The following is a 23,561-nucleotide window of genomic DNA, read 5'->3' as shown; positions in this document are numbered from 1 at the left end:
TTTCTTTCCCCTTTTTAAGTGAAACGGTGCGTTTCAATTCATGTACTATTAATACGATATTTGACCAATTTTTTATCCTACCTATTCTAAATTTTGGATAAAAACGATGTACATAAACCAAACAGCACTCAAAAAGAAAATGCTCTAATAAGCTATTTGACATATTTTTATCCTTAAGTTTGAAAGAGAAAAGATACAAAATTTTACCCAACATAAGCTGAAATATTTTGATGATGTAAAAAAATTGACTTAATCCAATTTTTGTACACATGAACTAATAGACCCTAAAAAAAGAAAAAAATGTATAATAAATAATGATATAAAAAAATAAAATCAAAAAGTGCAAAAAGTGTTCACACTATATGAAATGTCCATGCATAGACAAAATCGATAATAACATGATTAATAAAAAAAAAGTCCACACTTAGTTATAGGCTTTTTTTGGGCGCGGGTGTTATACGCTTCTACCCTACCCCATTCAGACAATCACACCTCTTACATTTTTTGGAGCGAATAAAAGTCCTCTTCCCGCTTCGCATAAACCCCATAAACAAACGAGGAGGGTTTATGCAAAAGCAAGATTCTTTTCTCACTGTCCAACGCCATGACGACGAGGCTCCTTAGAACGATCTTCATCGCCCACAAGCTCCACCTCCGCAACCCCAAATGTATTTTCCCACCTCTCCTTTCCCGCCACTCCTCCACGGCCACAAATTCCTCCGAGGCCCGCGAACCAGCAAAGGAAACCACCACCACCACCACCACCACCAGTTGGAGCATGTACGGAAACGTCTACGACCGCCCAATTGCGCAGCGCGAGCTAAACGACCACAGCGACGGAGACGAAAACCCTAGCAGCGGGAGAGCAGCAAAGAGTGTAGCAGTAGTGACGAAGATAAAGGGAAAGGGGAAGGTGAAAACTCAGTGGGTGTGCTGCAGTTGCGGCCACTCAACAGGAAAATGGTGGGGGCAATGCCCCGAATGCGAAATGGTTGGCACAATGAACGAGTTTCATGAGAGCAAATTGACTGACAGCAAGTCCAGAGGTGGGTTAGAAGTTTCCGAGGATGCAGTGGGCTTGTGGCTCCCGCAACGACCCGAAGACTTGCGCCCCGTCAAATTGGAAGAGGTGAACCGTGGATTCAATTACCAGCAATGGAGAATACCTTTGTAAGTTCCTTTCTTTTTACTTTTTTCAAAGTCAAAATTTGTCATTTGGGTTTTGTATGTTTTGGATCATGTGGTAAATTGTAATTGCTGGTAAGGCTTTTCTCTGGAGTAAGTAACAGAGAGTGGTGTGGTTGATTTAAATTTTGGGGGAGTAGTTAGGAGCAAGGGGAAAAAAATAATGCGAGGATTTGTCTGTATTTTTCAATCTTATGTTTGTAACAAAATTTGTCATCCTCGTAAAGGAGTTAATTAGGAGGACTTTTTTATACCATGCCTTGGTGTGTGTGAGAGAGCACTTTCTCTTCTAGGCTTCTACAAAAGATGTGCTGTGATGCTTTTCCCAAATTTTATACTGTGCAGTTTGCTTTTATGTCAGGTCTGGTTCTTTTGGAAATGAAGTTTCTACAGTGCTTGGTGGAGGTCTTGTACCAGGTTCAGTCCAGTTTCATTATTGACATTGATATGCCTGTGAGACTGCAACTATTGAAACTACTGATTTGTATTTTGCTTCTCATGTTTGCCTGGTCAAAGATATCAATGCATTGTTTGACATTATGCGTGTGCTTCAAATCATAAAATTTAGTTATGCATTAGCTGCTAAAACCATATCAATTACTTCTCAATTTTAGTTCACCTGCTATGATTGTGTGAATTAATTACAACTAATATTGTTGAAGGGTCATGCATTGAGATTTTTTTCCCCTTAACTATGCTTGTTTGTTTTGTGGGTCAGATTAGTTCAAAAGAGTTACTGCTTTTGGTGATTGATCTTGGTGAATGAATCACTATTGAAACCTTATTTCTGTTTCCCTCCCTTATGATCTTGAATATTGAATTTTCATAAAAATGCTTCTAGTTGATTGTCTGATAATGATATCTTTCTTAATTCAAGTTTTCTTGATGCTTCAGCAAAAATTAAATTTGGTTATCCATGGCTAACTTTATCTTCAATTGTGGTTTTGAAGGTTCTTTAACTTTAGTTGGTGGTGATCCTGGTATTGGGAAAAGTACACTGCTGTTGCAGGTACAGATTAATTTTGGATGGTAAAACTGGATATAAAAGTTTGATGGCCAACTTTCTATGATGGTCTGGTCAACTGTCATTAATGCCTGATTTGTTTGTGATGTTGAATTGGAAGATTGCAGCAATGATAGCAAATGAATGCAGTGACTATGAAGGACCTCCAGTTGTATATGTCTCTGGTGAAGAGGTTTGCTTTTAGTGAGCCTCTTAATAGTTTTAAGGATTAAATATGTTTTTAGTCCCTGCAAATAGGGTAATGCTCATTGTTAGTCCCTCAAAAAATAAGCATTTTCTTTTGGTCTATCATTTATGGAAATGTGCCATGTGTAGTCTCTATTTCCATAACCAAAAGGAGATGCTTTCTTTTATACTGTCTGATCATCTTCACATTGATCTGATAACTCCCTTATAACAGAATAAGTTAGAAATCTAAATACTGTTCTGAACTTGACTAATGCATAAGGGCCTAAGGAGAATTTCGTAAACTAAAAATAATGTCCTCATATTCTTGCTTTTGATTTACAAGTGTTCTTTAGGGTCTCTGACACTTTTTTGATTTATTGTCCATTTGTTCTCTGTTATGTGGCAGAGCCTTCAGCAAATTGGTATTAGAGCAGATCGCCTTGGGATTAAGTCCAATATTTATTTATATTCAAGTACTGATATAGAGGTACATTGTCTTGAATTATGCTGATTAGTTTTGCTTCTATCATTTTTTATATGTTAGTTTTGATCGTGAAGCTATTGTCTCAACACAATCAAGCAACATCGCTTAACGTTATTCTTAATTGGCTATATTGGAACAATGTGTGATCAAATCTCAATAATAGTCCTCTTTTATTTTACTTCATAGTTATCAATAGTGCACTATATCTATGCAGAGAGGCCATAGGCTGCTCCAAAGTGATAATAACAGTGCATTTTTTAATAGTGGTTGCTGTAGCTGCAGTGACAGAGCGATCAAAAACTCATCTTTTTTCCCTCAAAATAGTGAAGTTTTTTGTGATTTTTTTGGGGGTTGGGGGTGGGGTGGGTAGGGGTAAAGCTGTTATCCCCCCTCTTTTTTAGAATATTCAAAACCCCTAATTGGATGTAGTTTCCCACGCTTTTTACTTATTGTGCGGCACCCACATTGTTTGACTCCGACCAGCATGCAACGTCATGCAGTATTTCTGGTGACACCCACCCTCCATTATTTTCTCTTCTGCTCTGAAGTCTGAATCACCTCTGTTTTGAACTTTGAACCCTCAACCTCTTCTGTTCTTTTCTCTGAGCAACACCCACACTCATTATTGAATGTTTAGGATGTCTTGTATTTGAAATAATAATGTCTTTTTGGATTTTGTTTTGACTTGTTATTTACTTGTATGTTTTGCTTAAAAGCTATGACCTTTGATTGTTAATTATGAATATGCTGTGAATTTTCACTTTTTTTAAAAAAAATTGAGCATTTATATGTATATAATATGTATATAATATGAATACAAATATAATTATTTAATCTATGTATAAATAATTCAGCATAGAAATCATCCCACCATGTGCTATACCACTAAAGCCTTTTTGGGTTTGACTGCTACACTTTGCTATCTGAGACTGATAACTATGTTTTACTTGTTCTCCATGGTGTTAGGACATATTGACGAAGACTCATGGTCTATCCCCTCGTGCTCTGGTGGTTGATTCAATACAAACTGTTTACCTGAAAACTATAATAGGAAGTGCTGGAGGGATTATGCAGGTTTTGAATCTATGTTACCCTCAAGAGACTTTACATTTTTCTTGGATGTTTTAACTAAGTTTTACAGAGTACATATATGTTTATGGTTTATTTCTCTTCTGTGTACAGTATATTGTAGTTGTATTAGCTGTCAGCTGTTTGCCAGCTGTGCTGGTTTAGTTACTGCCAGTTGTATTTTCTGTTGTAGGCAGATAGTAACTGCATCACATTCGTTGTACCCTATAAATACTGTTCTCAGTTTTAGAGAATCAGAACTTTAATATGGAATTTCAGATTATCAGTTTTTCTCTCAATTTCTCTGATTCTTAGAATTATTTAATGTTGCACTATGCACATCCAATTATATTCTATTAAAATGATATGTCATGTGATGTTGTTTGGAATTTCTTTTTGGTATTTAATTAACTTCTTCCCTTTTCCATACTAACTTCATCTTCATAGTATTTATTCATTGTCAAATAGAGGACTTTTTGGTCATTAAGATGCATGGTGTACTTTTTCTGTCATGCCTTCTTTCTTTTGTGTGCTCCTTTATCAAAAGTTGCCGTAGTCATGTACTGATTCTGTGGTACATCATACATGACTTTTTATTGGTCTGTGACAGGTGAAGGAATGTACTGCAGCTTTGATGCGATTTGCAAAAACAACTAACATCTCAGTTTTTTTGGTGAGCACACCTCTATCTATTTTGTGAATTATATTTAAATGGCAGATTGATCTATTAAAGCACTATCATATGATTGCCCTGAAAAGGCAGATCACATGATTACTGTTGCTTGTGTGGATTTCATTTGTAATTTATCTGTGGGCAGGTTTCTTATTGTGGCCTTCGAATTGTTGGCATTAGTGTTTTTTTTGTTTCATATTTCAGATTGGACATGTGACTAAGTCTGGAGACATAGCAGGACCTCGTGTCTTGGAGCATATTGTTGATGTTGTTTTATATATGGAAGTTGGTACCTTGTTACACCCTTCTTTCTTTGGATAGCTGTTACTTGGTAAAAGCTGATGTGTGCCCATTGTCTAGTTTCAAGTTTCAACTACTTGGCATTTAATCTTCTTTGGGCTTCTTTTACCCTTTTTTTTTAGAATTTTAGTAAATATAGTATCTTGTCTGTAAAGCATTGTATCATGGCATGGCACAATATGGACATTTTGCCGAGGAGTATTTATTTCTAGATTTGCATTCTGCTAAATCAAAATAAATTTTTTAAAAGGGTGGGAGAATGATCTCTTGATATCATGCTGTTGTGAACATTCATTTCAAATTGTACCTTATTTTCAGGGAGCAATGTTAATGTATTTGGATTTGACTCATCTAATGCGAAGGGACACACTTTAGAAGATGAAGTGCTGTCACAACCATGGATTAGAAAATCAATGATTGAAATTTTAACAACTTCAGAGTTTTTTATGCATGTACTTGTATTTAATTTCAATCGCCACTGTCGATTAGAAAATTAACAGTCGTGATTTGTGACTCCACTTTATCCTCTAAAGTGCCACCCCCTCACTTGAGAGGAGCCAAATCCAATGCATTTAACTTGGGAATTATGAAGGAAACTTGATAATATATTGTTCACTGCATCTTAGAATTTGGGCTTGGGGCATAACTTGACCCTAAAAAAGTGGCTTGTAAGGTGAGGGCTTCCCAAGCCTTGTAAGGATTACATTGTTCATATCTCTAGTCAATGTTTATATAAAGAGTTTATTTGTTAGATTTCTTTTATTTAAAGAGTTAATTTTTAATCATGAGTAAAAAGAGAATAATATTAACATTGACAATAGTTTTTTTATTCCTTTCTGAAATCTGTTATGGTCACAGCACACATTTCTTCCTATTCCTTTTTGCCTGAATAATTGCTAATTGTTTTTACAATATTACATATCAACTAAACGTGTAATTTTATCTGTAACATTTGTTTTTCTGCGTAGTACTTGTTTTTGGGTTGTTGGAATCACCGGATTTCATTTCAATTTTCTCCATACTAATTGTTCATACTTCAAAATAATGCTCAGGGCGAGAAGTACTCTCCATATCGAATGCTTCGAGCTGTGAAAAATCGGTTTGGATCCACTGATGAGGTATGCTGTGACTATTGCCTATTACATTTAAGATCCACTATGTCTTCCTTGGTTGTTGCTATCTTGTTTCTATTAATACTTTAGAAGAACTGTGTTTGTGGTACTCTTATATATAAAAAGTATACGAGCATTGATTTCTTGCTCTTTTCTTCTGGTCTATCTCTGTTACTGTTAGTGTCTTTTTGTGATGCTTTAATTTTTGAGAATGTGTGTCTATGTGTGTGTGTGTGTGTATATATATATATATATATATGCGCCTAATCTGATATATCTGGCAACAAGTTTAAATCATTTTAGTACTGAGGCATGAGGATGTATGACATATGCACTGCTGGGTGAAGGACTGAAACTATATATTCTCTAAAGGATTTAACATGTTTTCTTTTTATTATCGCTCCTTCTAACTAAATATTGAAGCTCCTTATTCGTGTATATTTCATAATGGTATTTGATGTTCTGTACTTTTACCTTCTATAATTAGGATTATCTGAGAAAATTGATGTTTGATCTGCATTGTCTTTGATTTACGTGATCAGCTTGCAGTTCTTGAGATGTCGCAGTCAGGACTCCAGGTTGTTTCAAATGCCAGTGAAATGTTTCTCACTCAACAACACTCCGATTCAAATGTTTTAGCTGGGCTTGCTATTGCTGTAATAATGGATGGTTCAAGAACTTTTTTAATTGAAATTCAGGTAATTTTTTTGTATCATTGTATCAAAAGCTCTAAGTCCATTGTGGATTTTCTTGTATAACCTATGTCTTGAGAAACATCACCATTGCCCTTGTCATTAATTGTGGATATTTAAAGCAATTGCAAGTAGTGATGCATAAAATGAGCTTGGCTTCATTATTAGCTGATAAACAGCAGATTCTAGATTTTGAATGGTGATGAAACCTAACGATCTTTACTTATCATCTGGAGACTTTCTATTGGAAGTTATTGTGTTGAATCCTCAAAAGCTCTGATCACATCATTGTGTTCATGTATCTATGATATAGATCTAAGAATACACCTGAATTTTCATCATTCTGTATTGTGCTCATCTTTATTATTTATATTCCAATATCCTTTTAAGAAAATTATTTTTATTGATTTTTAATTTTATTTTACAGGCACTTTGCCTTACACATTGCCCAGTTTCGAGTTCACTATCTAATGGGATCAATGCCAACAAAGCTAATATTATTAAATGTGTAAGCCATTCTTAATGATTCTTTAACATTATCCTTGCTTTCATAGTCACCCCATATAGTGATTTATTTCTTATTTATCTTAATGAGAAAATGAATGAATGAAAGGAATCCTTGATGGGGATATGGATTCTCTTATTTCAAATAAAATCTGCCACAATAAAATTTGTTAAATTGTGCATTGATTGTTGCACTATTTATTGAACTGTAGGTACTTATAAAGCAAACAGGCCTCCATCTTCAAGATAATGTAAGCTGATTTATAAATAACGATGGTATATCCTTTTGACTTGTTCTTCTATCTCTATGAAATGCTTCTGAGCAGGTTTTGTGTGTTCTGTTTCATCATATACACATCACATAAATATTGATGTTTACGCATAACCGACTAAATAAAAATAAATAATGAAAATAAAAAAGTGAGAATAAACAGAACAGTGCTGTTAACTTGTTGGCAAGTGTACCAAATTTGTCACAAGTAGTAAAAACTTGCCAACAAGTAGTAAAGTACTCAGAAGTCCGAGTGTCGAATCCAGAGACTTTGTTTGCACAGGTAATTCCTGCAGGGTTGGTGCCTGAGAGATGTTTATTGAGGGGGTTCTGTGAGTGGTCAGCTTTCTTGCTCTTTTCATTCTTATTCAACCTCAAGAATATCACAAGGTTCAGATCTACACTTAATAATAGCTGCAAGAGCTTTGTATTCCTCAAGGAGGTCTTCAAAAGTTGCTTCTGGGTGATCATGATGTGAGAAAAAGGTTGGATGCACGATTTTCCTGATGGAAAACTGAATCTTGTCTAGAAGACGTGGCTTGGGTTGACTACAAGCTCATGATACCATATTAGAGAAACAAAATGAGAGATCAGAGAGTCAAACAAAAAGAGAGATTTGAGATTCTGACAGAGTTCCATTATATGTACAGCAATATTGGAGTTTATATAACATAGCTGTATCCCGTATAACTCGTTGCTGAATGAGTAGATAACTGAGTCATAACAGAAAGCCCAATAGAAACTAAAACTGTCACATATGAATGTTAAATGAAATTATAATGCAAATGAAAATTATAATGAGTACATCTCTAATATGTATTTCCTCATCTTGCCGTTGTAAACAGGCCGTGTTTTTGAATGTTGTTAGTGGAATGACAGTGACAGAGACTGCTGGAGATCTTGCAATAGCAGCTGCAATTTGCAGCAGGTTCATGTTCTGATTTATATGAAATGATGTTCATTCTTGTTGGTCTGAAAATGCCCAATGTAATATGGGGATTAAGTTATTAACCATTTTATGCTTCTTGTTTGGAGAAATGATTCTTAATAATACCAATGTTCAACAAGTTAACTGGGACTGGTAACATGAATGCTTTCTTTTATTCCAATACAATATTCTAGATTTATTATTTTTTGGTAGCATTTATTCATTATCTCGTCTTTTTTCTTGTTTCCAGTTTCTTGGAGTTCCCAATTCCAGAGGGGACTGCATTCATTGGTGAAATTGGCCTTGGTGGAGAGCTTCGCATGGTAAGCATATTCTTTTTAATGTTAAATGTTGCTACTTGCTACTCATTACTAAGATGTTTGGCAATCAATTAAAAGTTTTCAATAGCATAGCGATTTGCTTATTATTATATTGAAGGGTTTAAAGATTTCAAATTTGCTCTGCATCAATCTATGAAAGCCTTTTGTTTTGCATTTTCGCTTCTAATGAATATATTTGGAGGAGGATCTTTTTGGGAGGTTAGGGGTTGGGGTGCCAACATAGTTGGGATGTCAACCTTCATCTCTCCTTGATCCTTCCTCTTTTCTTTAAAAAAGAAAAAAATCTATGAAAGCCTTTTGTTTGTGAAATTTTCAGATCAATTGCCTGTGAGATTTCATGTGTTCTGACTTCATTGGCATTTTCAAATTTCTTAGTTACGAAAATGGTGCAAATGATTGTATTGTTGATCTTTGTTGTGGAGTGTAGACTTAAATTAACTGGTTGGTTTATAGTTCTGATAAGCTATAACATGGTATGGCTAGTTCAAGTATTTTACTGCATCATCTTCACACTATGTATTCGGGGTTGTGAAAGGCTATGGATTTAATTTGCTATTAATTGCTAATGTTGACCCAAAAAGGCACCACAAGTGTACTCTCGCTGGCAGAAAGCTAAATTAGGAGGAAATAACTTGTATGAAGCATCTAAGGAATGAAATCTAGTAAGAAGAGAGAAAACAACACTTCTTGTGCTTAGGTCTAGGTTTCATCGTTATTTATAAATTATTTTGGCTTATTTAAAAAAAGGAAAGGAGAGGGAAAACAGATGTAATTGGATCTGTCTAGAAAGGGGAATTTGCAATGCCAGGGGTTATGTGGTTTCTTTCAGTCTTCAAGCCTTGGGCCAAAGAATTTTCTTCGGCTGGGAGCATTGCTCTTGCAATTCTGTATTCTGAGTTTTCCACAATCTCCCTTTGTTAGATGGGAATTGGCTCCTTTCGGTTGATTAGATCAATGGGTTTGATTGAAACCATGCAACCTAGAGTAAATTCTAAGACATCATATCTATTTGTTTCATGGGATCTTAAGCTTTAATACTTTGCATTTGATAAAAATATGATAATTCAAAAAACACCTTTTTGTTGTTTTTTAAGAAAAACCTCTTGCTTTTGTATTCATTAAGTCAAAGTTAAATGGATTGTTTTGTAGCCTTAACCTGATGGTTTGTTTATTTTATGATACAGGTTCCTAGAATTGAAAAAAGGGTTAACACATTGGTGAAGTTGGGTTACAGAATGTGTGTAGTACCAAAGCAGGCTGAAAAACTTTTAGAAACCGAAGGTCTAGGAAAGATGAAAGTTGTAGGTTGCAAGGATCTGAAAGAGGTTATTAACGCTGTATTCAGTAGAAATAATTAAGAGATGCTAGTGATATTAAGCAGATCTCACTTTTGATATTTAAGATGTAATTCAAAAGTTTGTAAATATAGATGTTACTCATTGTGGCTTAAATACTGCAAAAGATGTACTAGATTTGGTTTTGTCCAACGTCAATGATCAATCAGTTGATCTTACGTTAATTAAATTTGATCATTTAACTTGATCACCACATTTTAAAGGCATTTTAACTTGGTGTTATATTTGTGCTCTGTATATGCCCTGTTTAGTCTGCTATTTCTGAATGGTTCTGCCCATCTGTGGTTTGGTTTTCCGTTCTTTCCTCTCTTTCTCCTGTGATTTCTTTTGGGTTCAAGAAGCAAGGCTGATGGGTTGAAGATAGCAACCTTGCCCACATCCGATCAGTTATCACAACCCTCTTCTCTCCCTCGTTTATCAGCTGCACGTTCAAAAACAGTATTCCTCTTTAGGGTGAACTAGTAATATAGTGCAAGAATAGCATCTTTACAAAAATGAAAAATTAAACAATACAGAAAAAATGTTCAATATTTACAGGTCCAATCAAGATAAAGGGGGAATTTCGGATAGGACTAACAACCAAACTGCCAAGTAATTTTTTTGTGACACGTGAATTGAAACATACTATTGTTGCATAGCAAATAGATATGTCCAGAGTGCAAGAACTTACATGGAATGGAATGTAACAATTTCTGCCATTAACTGGGCCCACGGTGAAGCCTGTGTATCCTGCCATTGCACCATGAACAGCACTTTGGGCAAGGAGGGTGCAGTATACATTATCAGATGCATTACTTGGGATAGCACGGATCATGTAAGTAGGATCTGCGAGACAATTTTTTTTATCGGTATCAATTTTTTGTTCTTTAATAAAAATATACAGTTTAAAAAAGAGAGCTCACCTATGTACTTCAGATTTATAGCCATTTTTTGACGTTTTTCAAAGTGATCCTACAGCAAATAAATATTTAAATGTAAAAACAAAAATAGAAAATTCTGCAGCATGAAAATCTAGTAAATTAAATAAAGGCATTGTTCTATGAATTTCGATAGAATTCACAATTCCAAATGTTGCCTAAGCAAATGAGATCATTTATGATCGTGATTCTTTATGCCTGCAACATTTCTACAATTGAAATAACTTCATTTATCTATGCTGCAACCTTGAAATTTTTCAATGAATTCAACATTTAATCACAACTTCAAAACTGTCCACTTAAATAAGTTTAAGGTTATACAAGAAAAATAACACGCTAAATAAGCTAAACTTGCATAGTTTTTACCTTAATTTTCTGGGACAACCACAGGCCAACATCTGGAAATAATTTGTCTGCAGAAGCATCTGGCTTATTAACAATGGAGGGGTTGCCAGAAAGAAGCTCCTGACCTGCACCTTCAGCTATGACTATAACCATGTGACCTTGCTCTTTGAGTCTTTTCTCAATGAACTCCAACAGTCCTCCTGGACCCTCCAGGTAAAAGGGTGATTCTGGAATCAAGCAACAATCAACATCACGGCTGGCAAGAGTTGCATACATGGCGATAAATCCTGCATGAAATGTCAATATTTGGTCACTGTAACAACTAATTCAAGATAGCAAGATTTCTTCTTGTTTTGCTCAGCAACAACTGTCATGATTAATGATAAATAATGAACAATTCAATATGACAGGTCTCCTATGGGAAACTCTAAGGAGGAAGATGTCATGAAAGAAAAAGTATGGAACTCTAAAGTTGTAAATTATCAGAGGAATGAATGAAGCTTACCACTGTAACGCCCCATTAATTTTACAACACCAATTCCATTCTCCGCGCTTTCTGCTTCCACATGAGCAGAATTGATTGCTCGTTGTGCCTCTTCAACAGCAGTGTCGAAACCAATTGATTTGTCAATAACCTAAATCAAATACAGAATGACATTAAATAGGTGACACTTTAAACTCAAATTCTTTTTTTCCTTTCGAGTACGATGGCATAAAAGTATAGCAATTTCCACATATACAATTTTACAACTAAAGCATCATTACTGGGATATCATTGTCAATAGTTTTTGGAATTCCGACCACTGCAACTTTCAAGCCACGCCTTCTAACTTCCTGCATAAATAACTTAATCTTGTGAGTACAAATTTAAATAGTGAAAATTATTATATCTACCAAACTTTTAGAGCATATGTTATCATCAAGTTAGTTTGTCAGTAGATCATTAAAACAAATACAAAGTTATAGCAAACTGAATATCAGCACTCAAACCTAGTCTATTTATTAATTACCTCAAAAATCATAGCTGCTTCATACTGAGTTCCATATCCTCCAAGTATATAAACCTGATTAATTCCCCGGTCCTGAATGCTATCAACAATCTTTGAGGTGTCATGGCCTCCATATGATGTCCCAAGGATGCTTCCACCACGTTTGTGGATATCATTCACAACCTTTGGTGTCAAAGGAACTGTATTTCGAGAATAAAAACCTGGATATCCTCCCTACATTTAACCATTTACACTTTAATGATACACCCTCACCATAAACTATCCAATACCCATTGCAAATAAAGCTACTAATATGTCACGGTTATAAATACATTACAGACACATACATAATAAGTGATGTTAATTGGTACATAAATGATACCTGTATTCCCAAAACTTTGTGCACCCCATACATATGATATAAGCCGCATACTATTTCTCTTATCACTGTATTTAGACCAGGACAAAGTCCACCGCACGTGACAATACAAGCGTGTACTTCCTCTGAATCAAAATATACCTGCCAGACATTCAAATCACTGTTGTTTTCCCATAAATTACATTGGTGAAATCAAGGTCTTAGTTTTGACACAAAAAATGTAAAACCTTCTGAGCAGGCCCAGCACGACGAAAATGGGTCCCTCTTGGACTATTTTTGTGTACAACTATCTGCACAAAGGAAAGGAAACCAATTCGTATAAAGAATTCTGAAAACTGCAAGAATGGTATAAATAGAAATAGAAACCTATGTATCTACAAAAAGGTGAAACATTACTAACCTGTTGTGCAATTGTATCATCCACATTCACGTAATATTGCCTGTGCAAGCAAAAATTAACCAACTTAATTCCCAATTGAATTACTAGAACAATTCCAACAGGGACTATACTGCATAGAGTAAACCAACAGATTGACTTACGCAACAACAGAATAGGAAGGATTGTCTTGCAACGGGTCAGGATATGTCTGCATGATTAAAAAAGGAATTATCACATGTTGAAAATCAAAGAAATAATATAACAATAAATTTGTTGATTTTTACAAAGTGATCTTATTGATCGACCACATAAAATTTATTATAATGACTACCTTAAAAATCATACCTAGCATGATCTTTGATTGATTGATAATATAAGTGTTTACACTGTCAATGCATAGAACTTACATAAAAAGTAAACTGGTAATATAAAACATCCACTTAAACCAGAACATGAGTTCATTTGATTGCTGAACAATAGAGGGGGAGTAAGGGCCTTACTTGGAGGTGAGGGATGTAAGCAGATAGATGAGGAACATCCTCAAGTACGAAGCCAGAAGCTGCTGTGGTGATTTTGTCATGGGGAGTGGCAGAATCCAGCATGGTGCTGTTGGATACTGTAATACCACAATTCAATTTTGTAAGGTTTTCGTGGGACACGGAGGTTTCAGCTGCACACCTGAAATCCTAGCAAATATCAAATACTACTACTATGTATGTTTTGCAGGATAAAAACATTGGTAATGGCGCAAGGAATTAAATAGTAGTTAGTTATTCACGAGAGTATTTAATTTGCAGTAAAATATAAAGTAGCAAGTGGGTGATATCTTTTCTATAGACAGAAATAGAACAAAAGAAATTGAAACTAGCTAGCAGGGCTGGACGGATATTACGTTAGAACCACCTGAGTCTCCAGAGCTAAATTATTGTCTGAGTGAGATCATAGTACAGTATTTGATTTCTATGTAATTTTTTTTTGTTTAGGACCACCAATTTGGTTTTTCTTTTTCCGGAAAATACTTTATACTTATTTGTTAACTTATTCTCCAATTTACATGAACCACCAACCAGAGAGTTTTCACCTTTATTTGAGACGAAGGGCCACCAATGATCATGGATCAATAATTTATGTAATAAACTTAACGAAGTGTTGGCTGCTAATTTCTTAACCACAAATTAAAGTTAGCAGCTGTCGTGGCTCTTTCTTTTCTTTTTCTCAACCAAAGTTAAATGGCTCTTCCATGAAAAAGAAGCTTATTTATTTTCCCCCAGTTTTTGTCAACTGCGTAGGCGGCAGCCAATTGGAAATATTCGTTTACATACACATCATGTAAGAGAAAAAGTAGTTCTAAGAGTCAAATGTAAAGATTGAATTTTATTCGAGTGACGTGGGTTAATTGAAAGAATTCAATTTGGACCATCTTAGATTCTCCCCCACTCTGCTTCACCTTCTTCAAGACTTTCATGCGCATCTTTCATTATTGGGAGTTGTTATTGGCCTCAGTAGATTTTCTTAACGGGCCCTACAATCCCTCAAAGTTTCAAAACTACCTCTTCTTTAAAAGCATTATGAAATCGTGATTATCTTGCATAAGAGGGGATGCAAAAATTTTGCAAAATGAAATCATCATTTTATTGTATGTATTGTAAAATAGAATTATGATTTTGTAATATTTTTTGGGGTGTAAGAAAAGATACAAAATGAAATTATGATTGTCTTGTGTAAGGGGGTTAAAACATGTTGTACAAGGACAATTTTATCGTATAATATATAATAAAATCATATTTTTGTTGCATATCTTTTTCTTGTGCAAGGATAATTTTATTATAATATATAACAAAATTACATTTTTATTGTACATTTTTTTTCTGAAAAAAAATGTGCAATGAATGTGTAATTCGATTATATGCAATGTATAATAGAATCACACTTCTCTTTAGTAATTTTTCTAAGAAAAAAATGTACAAGGGAAATTTGATTCGGTTGTATATTATTTATAACGAAATCATATTTTCATTATATATTTTTTTTCATAATTTTAAAGTCTACGTAAATGACATGTATTACATACAATTTTATAGAAATATCAATTACATATTGAGGTTCAAATCCATAAAAATAATAAAATATACATTTTAATGTTCATCATGAACTAAATGTCTATTACATATTTCAAAAAAGGTCTACTACATATTAATAATACATATTTCAATCCTTAGAAAAGTCTACCATATAATGAGTGTAAAAAGTGAAGAGAGGGAAAAAGAAAAGAGGGAGAATGAATGGAAGAGGGAGAGGAGAATGAAGATAGGAGAGGTTAGGAAGGATAGTTTTGTAATTGCCTTTGATTGATAGGAATTAGGAGTAACTTATAATCTATACAAATCTTATTTTTTTGGGTCCAACCAGGCTTGGTGGCCCGTGAGATCGAGTCAAATTGATATATTTTACTTTTTTAGTCTAACTTTATATAAATTCAAAAGAAAATAAATAAAATTATACAAATATCATATCAAAATAGCCCAAGTAGAAATTAGACTTATATTTCTTGAGTTTAATCTGACCTGACGAGTCATCAGACTAGCCAAAATTGGAGTGATTCTACTTGAATCAATATTTTTTAGTTCAGGTATAATCTCATATGTCAATGAATCCGACCCATCTTATCATCTCTACCTTTGATGATATAACAAGTTAATGATATATCAACATCATTACTACGTCATCGGTTAATATTATTACTTGATAATAAAGATTACAATAAAAAAATTAAATATTCAAAACACTAAAAAAATCATTAATGAGCTAAAAAAAATTATAATTTATAAAGAACAAAAGGTTATTTAAGTCAATAAAAAAATAAGAATATTTGTTCTGCTTCTATAAAAACTAATAGTTTTTTTTACTATTTCATTCTTGGGAAAATATACTTTTTGGTGCGAGTCTCGCAATTTTTTTTCTCTTCATATTTTAATCTCACCACACAATAAAAAGATTATAAAATGTAATGTTATGAAAAATGGGAGTAGAGAATATAAGAAAAAGAGAACAAGAAAGAATGGAAGGACTAATCATTTCTATAATAGACTTAACCTTTTTTTTTTTACAAGAGAATAGACCTAACCTATTTATGGGTGCAATATGCAATTGAAGGTTACAATTGACTTAATAATATTAAGGAAAAACATAATTATTTATAATATACACAGAATATGGCCGGACAACCACAATAATTATTCGTAAACAATAATTTATACAGTAAAAAACAAATTTCTTTTCTTTTAAATTTCGTTCTCTTCTTTTCATCTATAGAAGTATAATTGGGTCGAGACTTTAGTCTATTTTAAAACCCAAATTGATGAAAAAGTAATAAGTTTGGGTTCCTTATTTTAATATAAAAATTTCAAATCAAAACAATCCGATTAATGGTTTGAATCGAATAATCACATCAACTAATTAAAATATTATTATATTTGAAATGTTAAAAGAAACTAATTAAAATATAATGCGAAACAAGTACCTACCTATAGCATTTCATCACAATCACAAAAAAAAGGAAAAAGAAACTAACTAGTTCAATTCAATTTAAAATGAAGGCGATGGGGGCGAGAAACAAACACATTGAGTGTGTGTGATTACGAATAAATAAGTTAATATAGATTTGCATAAAGGAAAATTTAATATTAGATGCTGCTTGAGTTAATTGATTATGGAATTCATCAACTCAATATTTGAGTGTTGTAATCAGGTTAACCAAAACAAAATAAACCCGAACTGATGACCCAATTCAAACCAAAATGAAGTTGGATTGGGTAGTGACTTACACCTTCTATAACAAACTTGTGCATGGGCACTAGCATTACTAGTTTTTTATAATAATTGCAACAATTTCAGCGTAGGTTTCTGAATGAATCAAAAGCCTATTTTTGGGTTCTCTTCATTAGCTTTAGCATAGCAGCCACCTTTGGTATCTCCGGGTTTCATTCTTTTCCTCATGTACAGAGCAGTAGCTTCACGTCTCACCCTTCCCAAGGTCCCTATATTGCCTCTCTTTCTCTTTTCTCTCAAGATCCCAACCCCATTTTTTATTTATTTTTCAAATTTTCCGTTTTGATTGGTTTTGTGGGGTAAAACATATTATTGCATGAAGGTTGTTTTTGGTTTATTTGTACGTTGTGAGAAATGTTTGTTTTCTTCTTTTAATGATGCACGTGAATCCAGCGTAACCGGTTTTTATGACTCCTACGCTGTTCATAGATGACACATTTCATTGCATGTTAAGTTTTTTTGTTTCGTGTTTCAATCAGCATTTATGGTTCTTTTCTAGCGAGACTCTATTTGTTGAAATTCAGTTTGTGTGATTAAAACATGTGAGTAGGGAAATGGGAGAACCTTGGGAGCCTCCAGAGGTTTATTCAACTGGCTTACTGGGGAATCTTCAAATCCTCTTCCTCCCCTTGACACCCCACTTAGAGGGGTTTCCCTGCCACCTTCATTGCCAGATTATGTTGAACCAAGCAAGACCAAGATCACAACTCTCCCCAATGGTCTAAAAATTGCATCAGAAACCTCACCAGTATGTGTTTGCTTATAGTTTTCTCTACCTTGGCATGTTTAATCAAGGTGTTGTTACTTTTATTAATAGTATAAATGAGGTGTGTGTTTTGGTTGGTTGTCTATCAGAACCCTGCTGCCTCAATTGGGTTATATGTTGACTGTGGTTCCCTCTATGAGACGCCATTGTCAAGCGGGGCGTCACACCTGTTAGAGAAAATGTCTTTCAAGAGCACGGCAAACCGAAGTCACTTTCGTGTTGTAAGGGAAGTGGAAGCAGTTGGTGGCAATGTAGGAGCCTCGGCCTCTCGGGAGCAAATGGGCTACACTTTTGATGCTCTAAAAACTTATGTTCCACAAATGATTGAGTTGCTGGTTGACTGCGTAAGGAACCCGGCCTTCTTAGATTGGGAGGTCAATGAAGAGGTATATATGCACTAAAGTGATGTTTTCTGCCGTATATATAGCAGTTCTTTCTGATCTTGTTAAACCATCTCTATTGGTACAGCTTCGGAAGGTGAAATCAGAACTTGGAGAACTATCAAACAATCCCCAAGGCTTACTTTTGGAGGCAGTTCACTCTGCTGGTTATTCTGGAGCATTGGCTAATCCACTTTTGGCTTCTGAATCAGCACTGAACACATTAAATAGCTCCCTTTTAGAGGAATTTGTTGCTGTATGATTTGCTATCCTTTTTGATAATGCATGAAAGCTATTGTTATTAATTGTTCAAAACTAAATTTCTGACAATCAGCAGTTGTTTAACTGTCTTGAGTTGCAACTGAACTCATATTAATAAGAGTTTGTTTTTCACCTTTCAAAAAAAATAAAAATTCTGACAATCGATTTGATTATCTGAATGTTGTTGGATGTGGAAAATCAGGAGAATTATACTGCATCTAGAATGGTACTTGCAGCATCTGGGGTTGAGCATGAAGAACTTTTATCTGTCGCTGAACCACTTCTCTCTGATCTACCAAGTGTTCCCTGTCCTGAAGAACCAAAATCTGAATATGTTGGTGGAGATTTCCGTCGTCAAGGTGAACCAGGGGTGTGTATTAATTTGATAAAAGGCTACTTGCATTTACTTATATTTCTCCTTTTTTGTTTGTCCCCTTCCAAATGATGTGTATACTTACTTATCTACTAAGAACTGTCACAAGGGCAGGTTGCACATGTAGCTATTGCTTTTGAAGTGCCTGGTGGCTGGAAAAAAGAGAAAGAAGCTATTGTTTTGACTGTTCTACAGGTACTCACTTTGTGTGAGCCATTCTGATTTCAAGAGATATCATGTCTATGGATTTGCATATTTTTCTTTTGTTGGCATTCGTGCACAAGAAAAGGAGGAAAGAAACAATTGAATAGAAGTAGTATTTCTGAGTGTGCAGATGCTTATGGGAGGAGGTGGGTCATTCTCAGCCGGAGGGCCTGGGAAAGGGATGCACTCAAGGCTGTGTAAGTTTGACCTATATCTTCTACTTTACAGCTGACTTTGGTCAATGATTTGATCTTCTTTTTTGCTAGGCATCAATGATTTGATTTACCTTTGCCATTATATTTATGTATTTATAAACTTTTCCCATTTGAGAAGAGTTTACTCTTTTCTTGGTTATATGAAGTCAATTTCACTATTTTCTGTTCATATATATTATTGTATCATCTCTGATGACTTGTGCTTATATGCAATGGAATCCAGTTCTTCGTGTCTTGAATGAACATCAACAGATTCATTCTTTTTCTGCATTCAACAGTCTCTTCAACAATACAGGGTTATTTGGCATCTATGCAAGCACGGTAAGGCGCAATCTCTGCTGAACATTGATGTGATGCCTCTTTTTTTTACTGTTTTTTGAGTTTTTTGTTTCATTGAAAGGCTGGATTAGTGTGTCTAGAAAAATCAGTTTCCTTATATGATCTATTGCTAACGCAACACAAGATACTTAAAACGTATTTCTGAGTTGAGGTTGCCTTGAACATTGATCCAACTGTAAATTTAATTGTAGAATTTTGCATGGTGTCAATGACCCTTCAATCTCTTGTTCATATAATTTGTCATAATTTACACAAACTAGTTTTCCTATCTACTACTCTGTCTTTCTTTTCCTCCTCCTTTAAAGCTCTTTGGAATTTTTGACAATGTACTTTAGTAGTTACTGCTTTATGTATCAATTTTGAGCGCTTTCTCTTGTGTGTCAATATAGGGCTCTGATTTTGTGGCAAAAGCTGTGGATTTAGCAGCCAGAGAATTAATTGCAATTGCATCACCAGGACAAGGTTTAATCTGCATTGCTTTTTGTCTCTTGCTGTGAATCCTGATATGTGCCAAATTAAATATAGGCTTCCTGCAATGGCAGTTTCACAGGTACAGCTTGACCGTGCTAAGGTATCCACGAAGTCTGCAGTTCTAATGAATTTGGAGTCCAGAGTATGCTCTCTCTAACTCTCACCCTCTCCACTTAAACTGGTAGTTTGAATAATATGGAATTTCTTTCATTTATTCTTCCCTCCCCACCTGAATTAAAAATAATGTGTCTCTCTTGCATCTTTGCTTCTTTCTATATTATCTATTTTGGATTTCTCTACACGCTTTGTCACGTGTAGAAAGGGGAATTGATTTCATATAGTTTGTCATGTGTTTAAAAACAAATTGCTTTTGCAGATGATTGCATCAGAGGATATAGGAAGGCAGATATTGACTTATGGAGAAAGGTATTTAATCAATCAGAGGCCTTTCTATTTTTTTTTTCTCATTCATCAATCACAATTTAATTTTTTTCCCCTTAAATCCTCCTGGTGCTACTTCAATTCAAGAAGCATCACTTAAATCATGGACCTAAATTGTAATTTGAGAATTTGTGAGGTGACCCATTTCAGGAAGCCACTGGAGCAGTTCTTTAAGGCAGTAGATGGAATCACTTTGAATGATATCACTAAAATTTCTCAGAAGATTATTTCCTCACCTCTCACTATGGCATCCTATGGGGATGGTAATAATCAATTAATAAGTAGTAATTTAATGCAAGAACTTGGTTTGGTTACTCATACATAATGCTATTGCCATGTCTTCACCTTGCAGTATTCAATGTCCCCAGTTACGAATCCGTTAGCAGGAAGTTCCATGCAAAATGAAATTGCTTTATCATTCTCACCAAGCCAAAATAAATCGCGGAGAATTTTTATTGCGGATTTGAGATGAACCTTTTCAGTTTTGTTTTGAGTAGTCATTCCCTTTGAAATATAAGTGTATGATCTCACGGCATTTTCCTTCCTTTGTCCTTTGCCAAGTAATTAATTTTCTGTATTTCTTTTATTAATTCTTTTCATGAATAATTGATTTGGTTTCTACTTCTGCAAGAAAATAGCTTTATCTGTTGTTGGTGCTCAGAAAATTGCTGTATCTGTCATCTTTTAAGAAAGAAATATATAGTTAAATTTAAAATATCTATTAAAATAATAATTAAGAATAGAAATTATGAGATAAATTATTATTATTATGTTCCCCCACGCTTTTTAAATAGTGTTGTTTTGTTATTTTAAAAACATTTATTTCAAAATATATTTTAAAATGAAAAACTAAATAGTATATAGAGAGAGAGAAAGAAGGGGATGAGATTCATTTAAGAAGTTATATGTTTAATATACATGTATCGGCATTACAATTATTAAATTCAATAAAATATATTATATATTACTAAAATTAATTATATATTACTTTAAATAATTAGGTTTAATTAATATAAAAGGCAGTATACATTGATTCTTATGAAAAGAACCAAGCCAAAGTGCATTTTAATTACTTTAGAGTACATATTAATTAAACTCATCTTAAAAAACCAGTTTTGTTCCATCAATGTAAATGAATCTTAACGAAGGTACGGAGCGAGGGTGATTAAAAAGAGAAGGATGGCCTGCAAATCCAAAAGTGGTGGTGACTTGTGATTAGTGCGTGCGTGCACATAATCATGAAGGAGACGTGAAGGCCACTTACATTCCAACATACCATTCATCATCATATGCATAAGGAAAAAAATCAGTGAACACCGACCATGTCTATAATATGAATCATTCTTCTATTCATATGTACATAACTCACTCTGCCTCTGCTCTTCTTTTATTTATTTATACATTACAATCAATCAGAGAATTAGCATAGGTTGAGTTGAGTTCAAGATGTCTTGGCAAAGCTACGTGGATGACCACCTCATGTGCGATTTCGATGGCCACGCCCTCGCGGCTGCCGCCATCATCGGCCACGACGGCACTGTCTGGGCACAAAGCTCCAAATTTCCTCAGGTCAGTTTATTAGTTATTTTCTGTAGTGTTGTGTTGTGTTGTGCTTCCTATTTAAATTTGAAATGAGTAGTATATATATAATTTTGGTGCAGTTTAAGGGTGAAGAAATTGTAGCCATCATGAAAGATTTTGACGAACCTGGCAGCCTTGCTCCAACGGGCTTGCACCTCGGTGATACTAAGTACATGGTCATCCAAGGTGAACCTGGAGCTGTTATTCGCGGCAAGAAGGTTCTTCTTTTCTATCCATCTATATTCTATAATACATAGTACACACTATACTTTTGCATAGGATAGGTTAAGATAAACAATAAATTATTATATAGTATGTTGGACTAACATGTGTCTATGGTCCCGTAATATTTAGTTCATAATAGCCAAATGTCTATTATAGCACTGCTCTTAAGATTCAACCTTCCGGTAATTGACACTCTACCATGCTTTACTCAACCTTTCTGATACACAACAACCAGTTCGATCTAATATCAGTTAGTATCAACACTGGTTGTGGTGGGTCTCTTAAAGGACTACTATATGTCTATGGTTCCAATTAATTCATTTTCAGAGATATAATTGAGTTTTATTAGTTATTTCTAGTTAATGTTACATGTACAGGTAGTATATCGGTGCGATTTAATTTACTGGGTTGCATTAATTTGCACATTATATTGTGCAGGGTGCTGGTGGGGTCACTGTTAAAAAAACTACTCAAGCTCTGGTAATTGGTATCTATGAGGAACCTCTGACCCCAGGACAGTGCAACATGATCGTTGAGAGGTTGGGAGATTATTTGGTTGAGCTGGGGCTCTAGATCTTTTCTATCAACCTCTTTAATTCCTCCTTGCATCTTCTTTTCCATGCCTACCAAACGTACTCAAGTTGGATATTGCTGAAATAGTCGTGTGACGAAGAACCAAAAAGCTTATATTTCTTGTATAATGTATTGGTGTTTTAATAAGTTCATTCTTTTTATTAGTTAAATACTGTGTTACCATTTTCTGAATTCTTATTGCTGTCAAATGGTATTTTTCCCTTCCCATTCCCATTTGGAGTTAAAACAATTCACGGTGTCTTGGCTCCTAGAAAATATGAAAACTGCATGTAAAATATGATGGGCAAACTCAGCAAGGCATCATAGTTACATAATATGACATTCTCATCTTGAAAGGCAACAACAATGTGGTCAGAGCAGTTGATGCGTATGAAATCACGTTATAAATTAGCAGAGTAAAATTAAAGTTTATAATGGATAGTGAAATTGCAAAATGTGTAGGTCCTTGGTCAAAGATGATTACGATCCAGAGGAGATCAAGGACTTGTTTAGGCGAGCGTTTTCACTAAAGCATCTAATGGTGCATTAGATTCTCTTAATTTTTTTTTAGGGAGTGGGGTGATACTTGATAGGCTTAAAAGAGAGCTCTATTCTATCTATCCTACTTCCGAAATCTACAGATAAAAACTAAAGAGAATAAAATAAAATTCATATTTCTTATAGACATGACCATGGGGTGGAGACGGGTATTACCTCCCCAGTCTGACTCCCCAACATATATCCATACCCGTCTCCGTTACTCGGCGGGTTAAGATTTTTTACTCTATCC

General features: G+C 34.5%; 4 protein-coding genes across 9 annotated transcripts; 3 read left to right on the top strand and 1 right to left on the bottom strand.

The window, feature by feature from the left end:
* The first annotated feature begins 71 nt into the window (after positions 1 to 71).
* Positions 72 to 10,327, top strand: LOC100791181 (DNA repair protein RadA). 2 transcript variants are annotated; one of them, XM_003546913.5, is made up of 15 exons: positions 74 to 1,170; positions 1,547 to 1,602; positions 2,136 to 2,194; positions 2,310 to 2,381; positions 2,784 to 2,864; positions 3,828 to 3,935; positions 4,540 to 4,602; positions 4,807 to 4,887; positions 5,955 to 6,020; positions 6,557 to 6,712; positions 7,134 to 7,214; positions 7,423 to 7,461; positions 8,327 to 8,409; positions 8,660 to 8,732; positions 9,935 to 10,327. In XM_003546913.5, the coding sequence occupies exons 1-15, from the start codon at positions 605 to 607 to the stop codon at positions 10,106 to 10,108; spliced, it is 1,758 nt and encodes a 585-aa protein (XP_003546961.1). In that variant the 5' UTR covers positions 74 to 604; the 3' UTR covers positions 10,109 to 10,327. The 2 variants fall into 2 exon arrangements, 1 of the variants encoding a protein (XP_003546961.1); XR_005888719.1 differs by lacking the exon at positions 9,935 to 10,327 and having other exon boundaries at positions 72 to 1,170; positions 8,327 to 8,562; positions 8,660 to 8,728.
* LOC100815278 (ATP-dependent 6-phosphofructokinase 3) lies at positions 10,124 to 14,327 on the bottom strand. 5 transcript variants are annotated; one of them, XM_006597112.3, is made up of 13 exons: positions 14,196 to 14,327; positions 13,615 to 13,792; positions 13,276 to 13,322; positions 13,136 to 13,175; positions 12,963 to 13,025; positions 12,739 to 12,876; positions 12,378 to 12,590; positions 12,133 to 12,201; positions 11,873 to 12,002; positions 11,389 to 11,654; positions 11,008 to 11,056; positions 10,776 to 10,930; positions 10,124 to 10,526 (listed from the first exon to the last, which is right to left on the bottom strand). In XM_006597112.3, the coding sequence occupies exons 2-13, from the start codon at positions 13,714 to 13,716 to the stop codon at positions 10,353 to 10,355; spliced, it is 1,446 nt and encodes a 481-aa protein (XP_006597175.1). In that variant the 5' UTR covers positions 13,717 to 13,792; positions 14,196 to 14,327; the 3' UTR covers positions 10,124 to 10,352. The 5 variants fall into 5 exon arrangements, with proteins under 5 accessions (XP_006597175.1, XP_006597174.1, XP_003546601.1 ...); XM_006597111.3 differs by having other exon boundaries at positions 14,007 to 14,208; XM_003546553.4 differs by lacking the exon at positions 14,196 to 14,327 and adding an exon at positions 14,018 to 14,176.
* Positions 14,328 to 16,906: 2,579 nt separating this feature from the next.
* LOC100810996 (mitochondrial-processing peptidase subunit alpha) lies at positions 16,907 to 21,013 on the top strand. Its single transcript, XM_003546545.5, has 13 exons — positions 16,907 to 17,147; positions 17,493 to 17,690; positions 17,798 to 18,094; positions 18,177 to 18,344; positions 18,552 to 18,719; positions 18,837 to 18,917; positions 19,057 to 19,123; positions 19,365 to 19,462; positions 19,870 to 19,942; positions 20,023 to 20,093; positions 20,328 to 20,377; positions 20,543 to 20,655; positions 20,745 to 21,013. The coding sequence occupies exons 1-13, from the start codon at positions 17,109 to 17,111 to the stop codon at positions 20,795 to 20,797; spliced, it is 1,476 nt and encodes a 491-aa protein (XP_003546593.1). The 5' UTR covers positions 16,907 to 17,108; the 3' UTR covers positions 20,798 to 21,013.
* Positions 21,014 to 21,260: 247 nt separating this feature from the next.
* LOC100809393 (profilin-4) lies at positions 21,261 to 23,003 on the top strand. The gene is made up of 3 exons (XM_003546542.5): positions 21,261 to 21,961; positions 22,054 to 22,191; positions 22,637 to 23,003. The coding sequence occupies exons 1-3, from the start codon at positions 21,839 to 21,841 to the stop codon at positions 22,769 to 22,771; spliced, it is 396 nt and encodes a 131-aa protein (XP_003546590.1). The 5' UTR covers positions 21,261 to 21,838; the 3' UTR covers positions 22,772 to 23,003.
* The last annotated feature ends 558 nt before the right edge of the window (positions 23,004 to 23,561 follow it).

Source organism: Glycine max, chromosome 15 (genome assembly GCF_000004515.6).
Source record: "Glycine max cultivar Williams 82 chromosome 15, Glycine_max_v4.0, whole genome shotgun sequence".
Taxonomy (NCBI): domain Eukaryota; kingdom Viridiplantae; phylum Streptophyta; class Magnoliopsida; order Fabales; family Fabaceae; genus Glycine; species Glycine max.
Note: the sequence above shows the minus strand (reverse complement) of the source record. Positions and strands in the feature narration are given on the sequence as shown.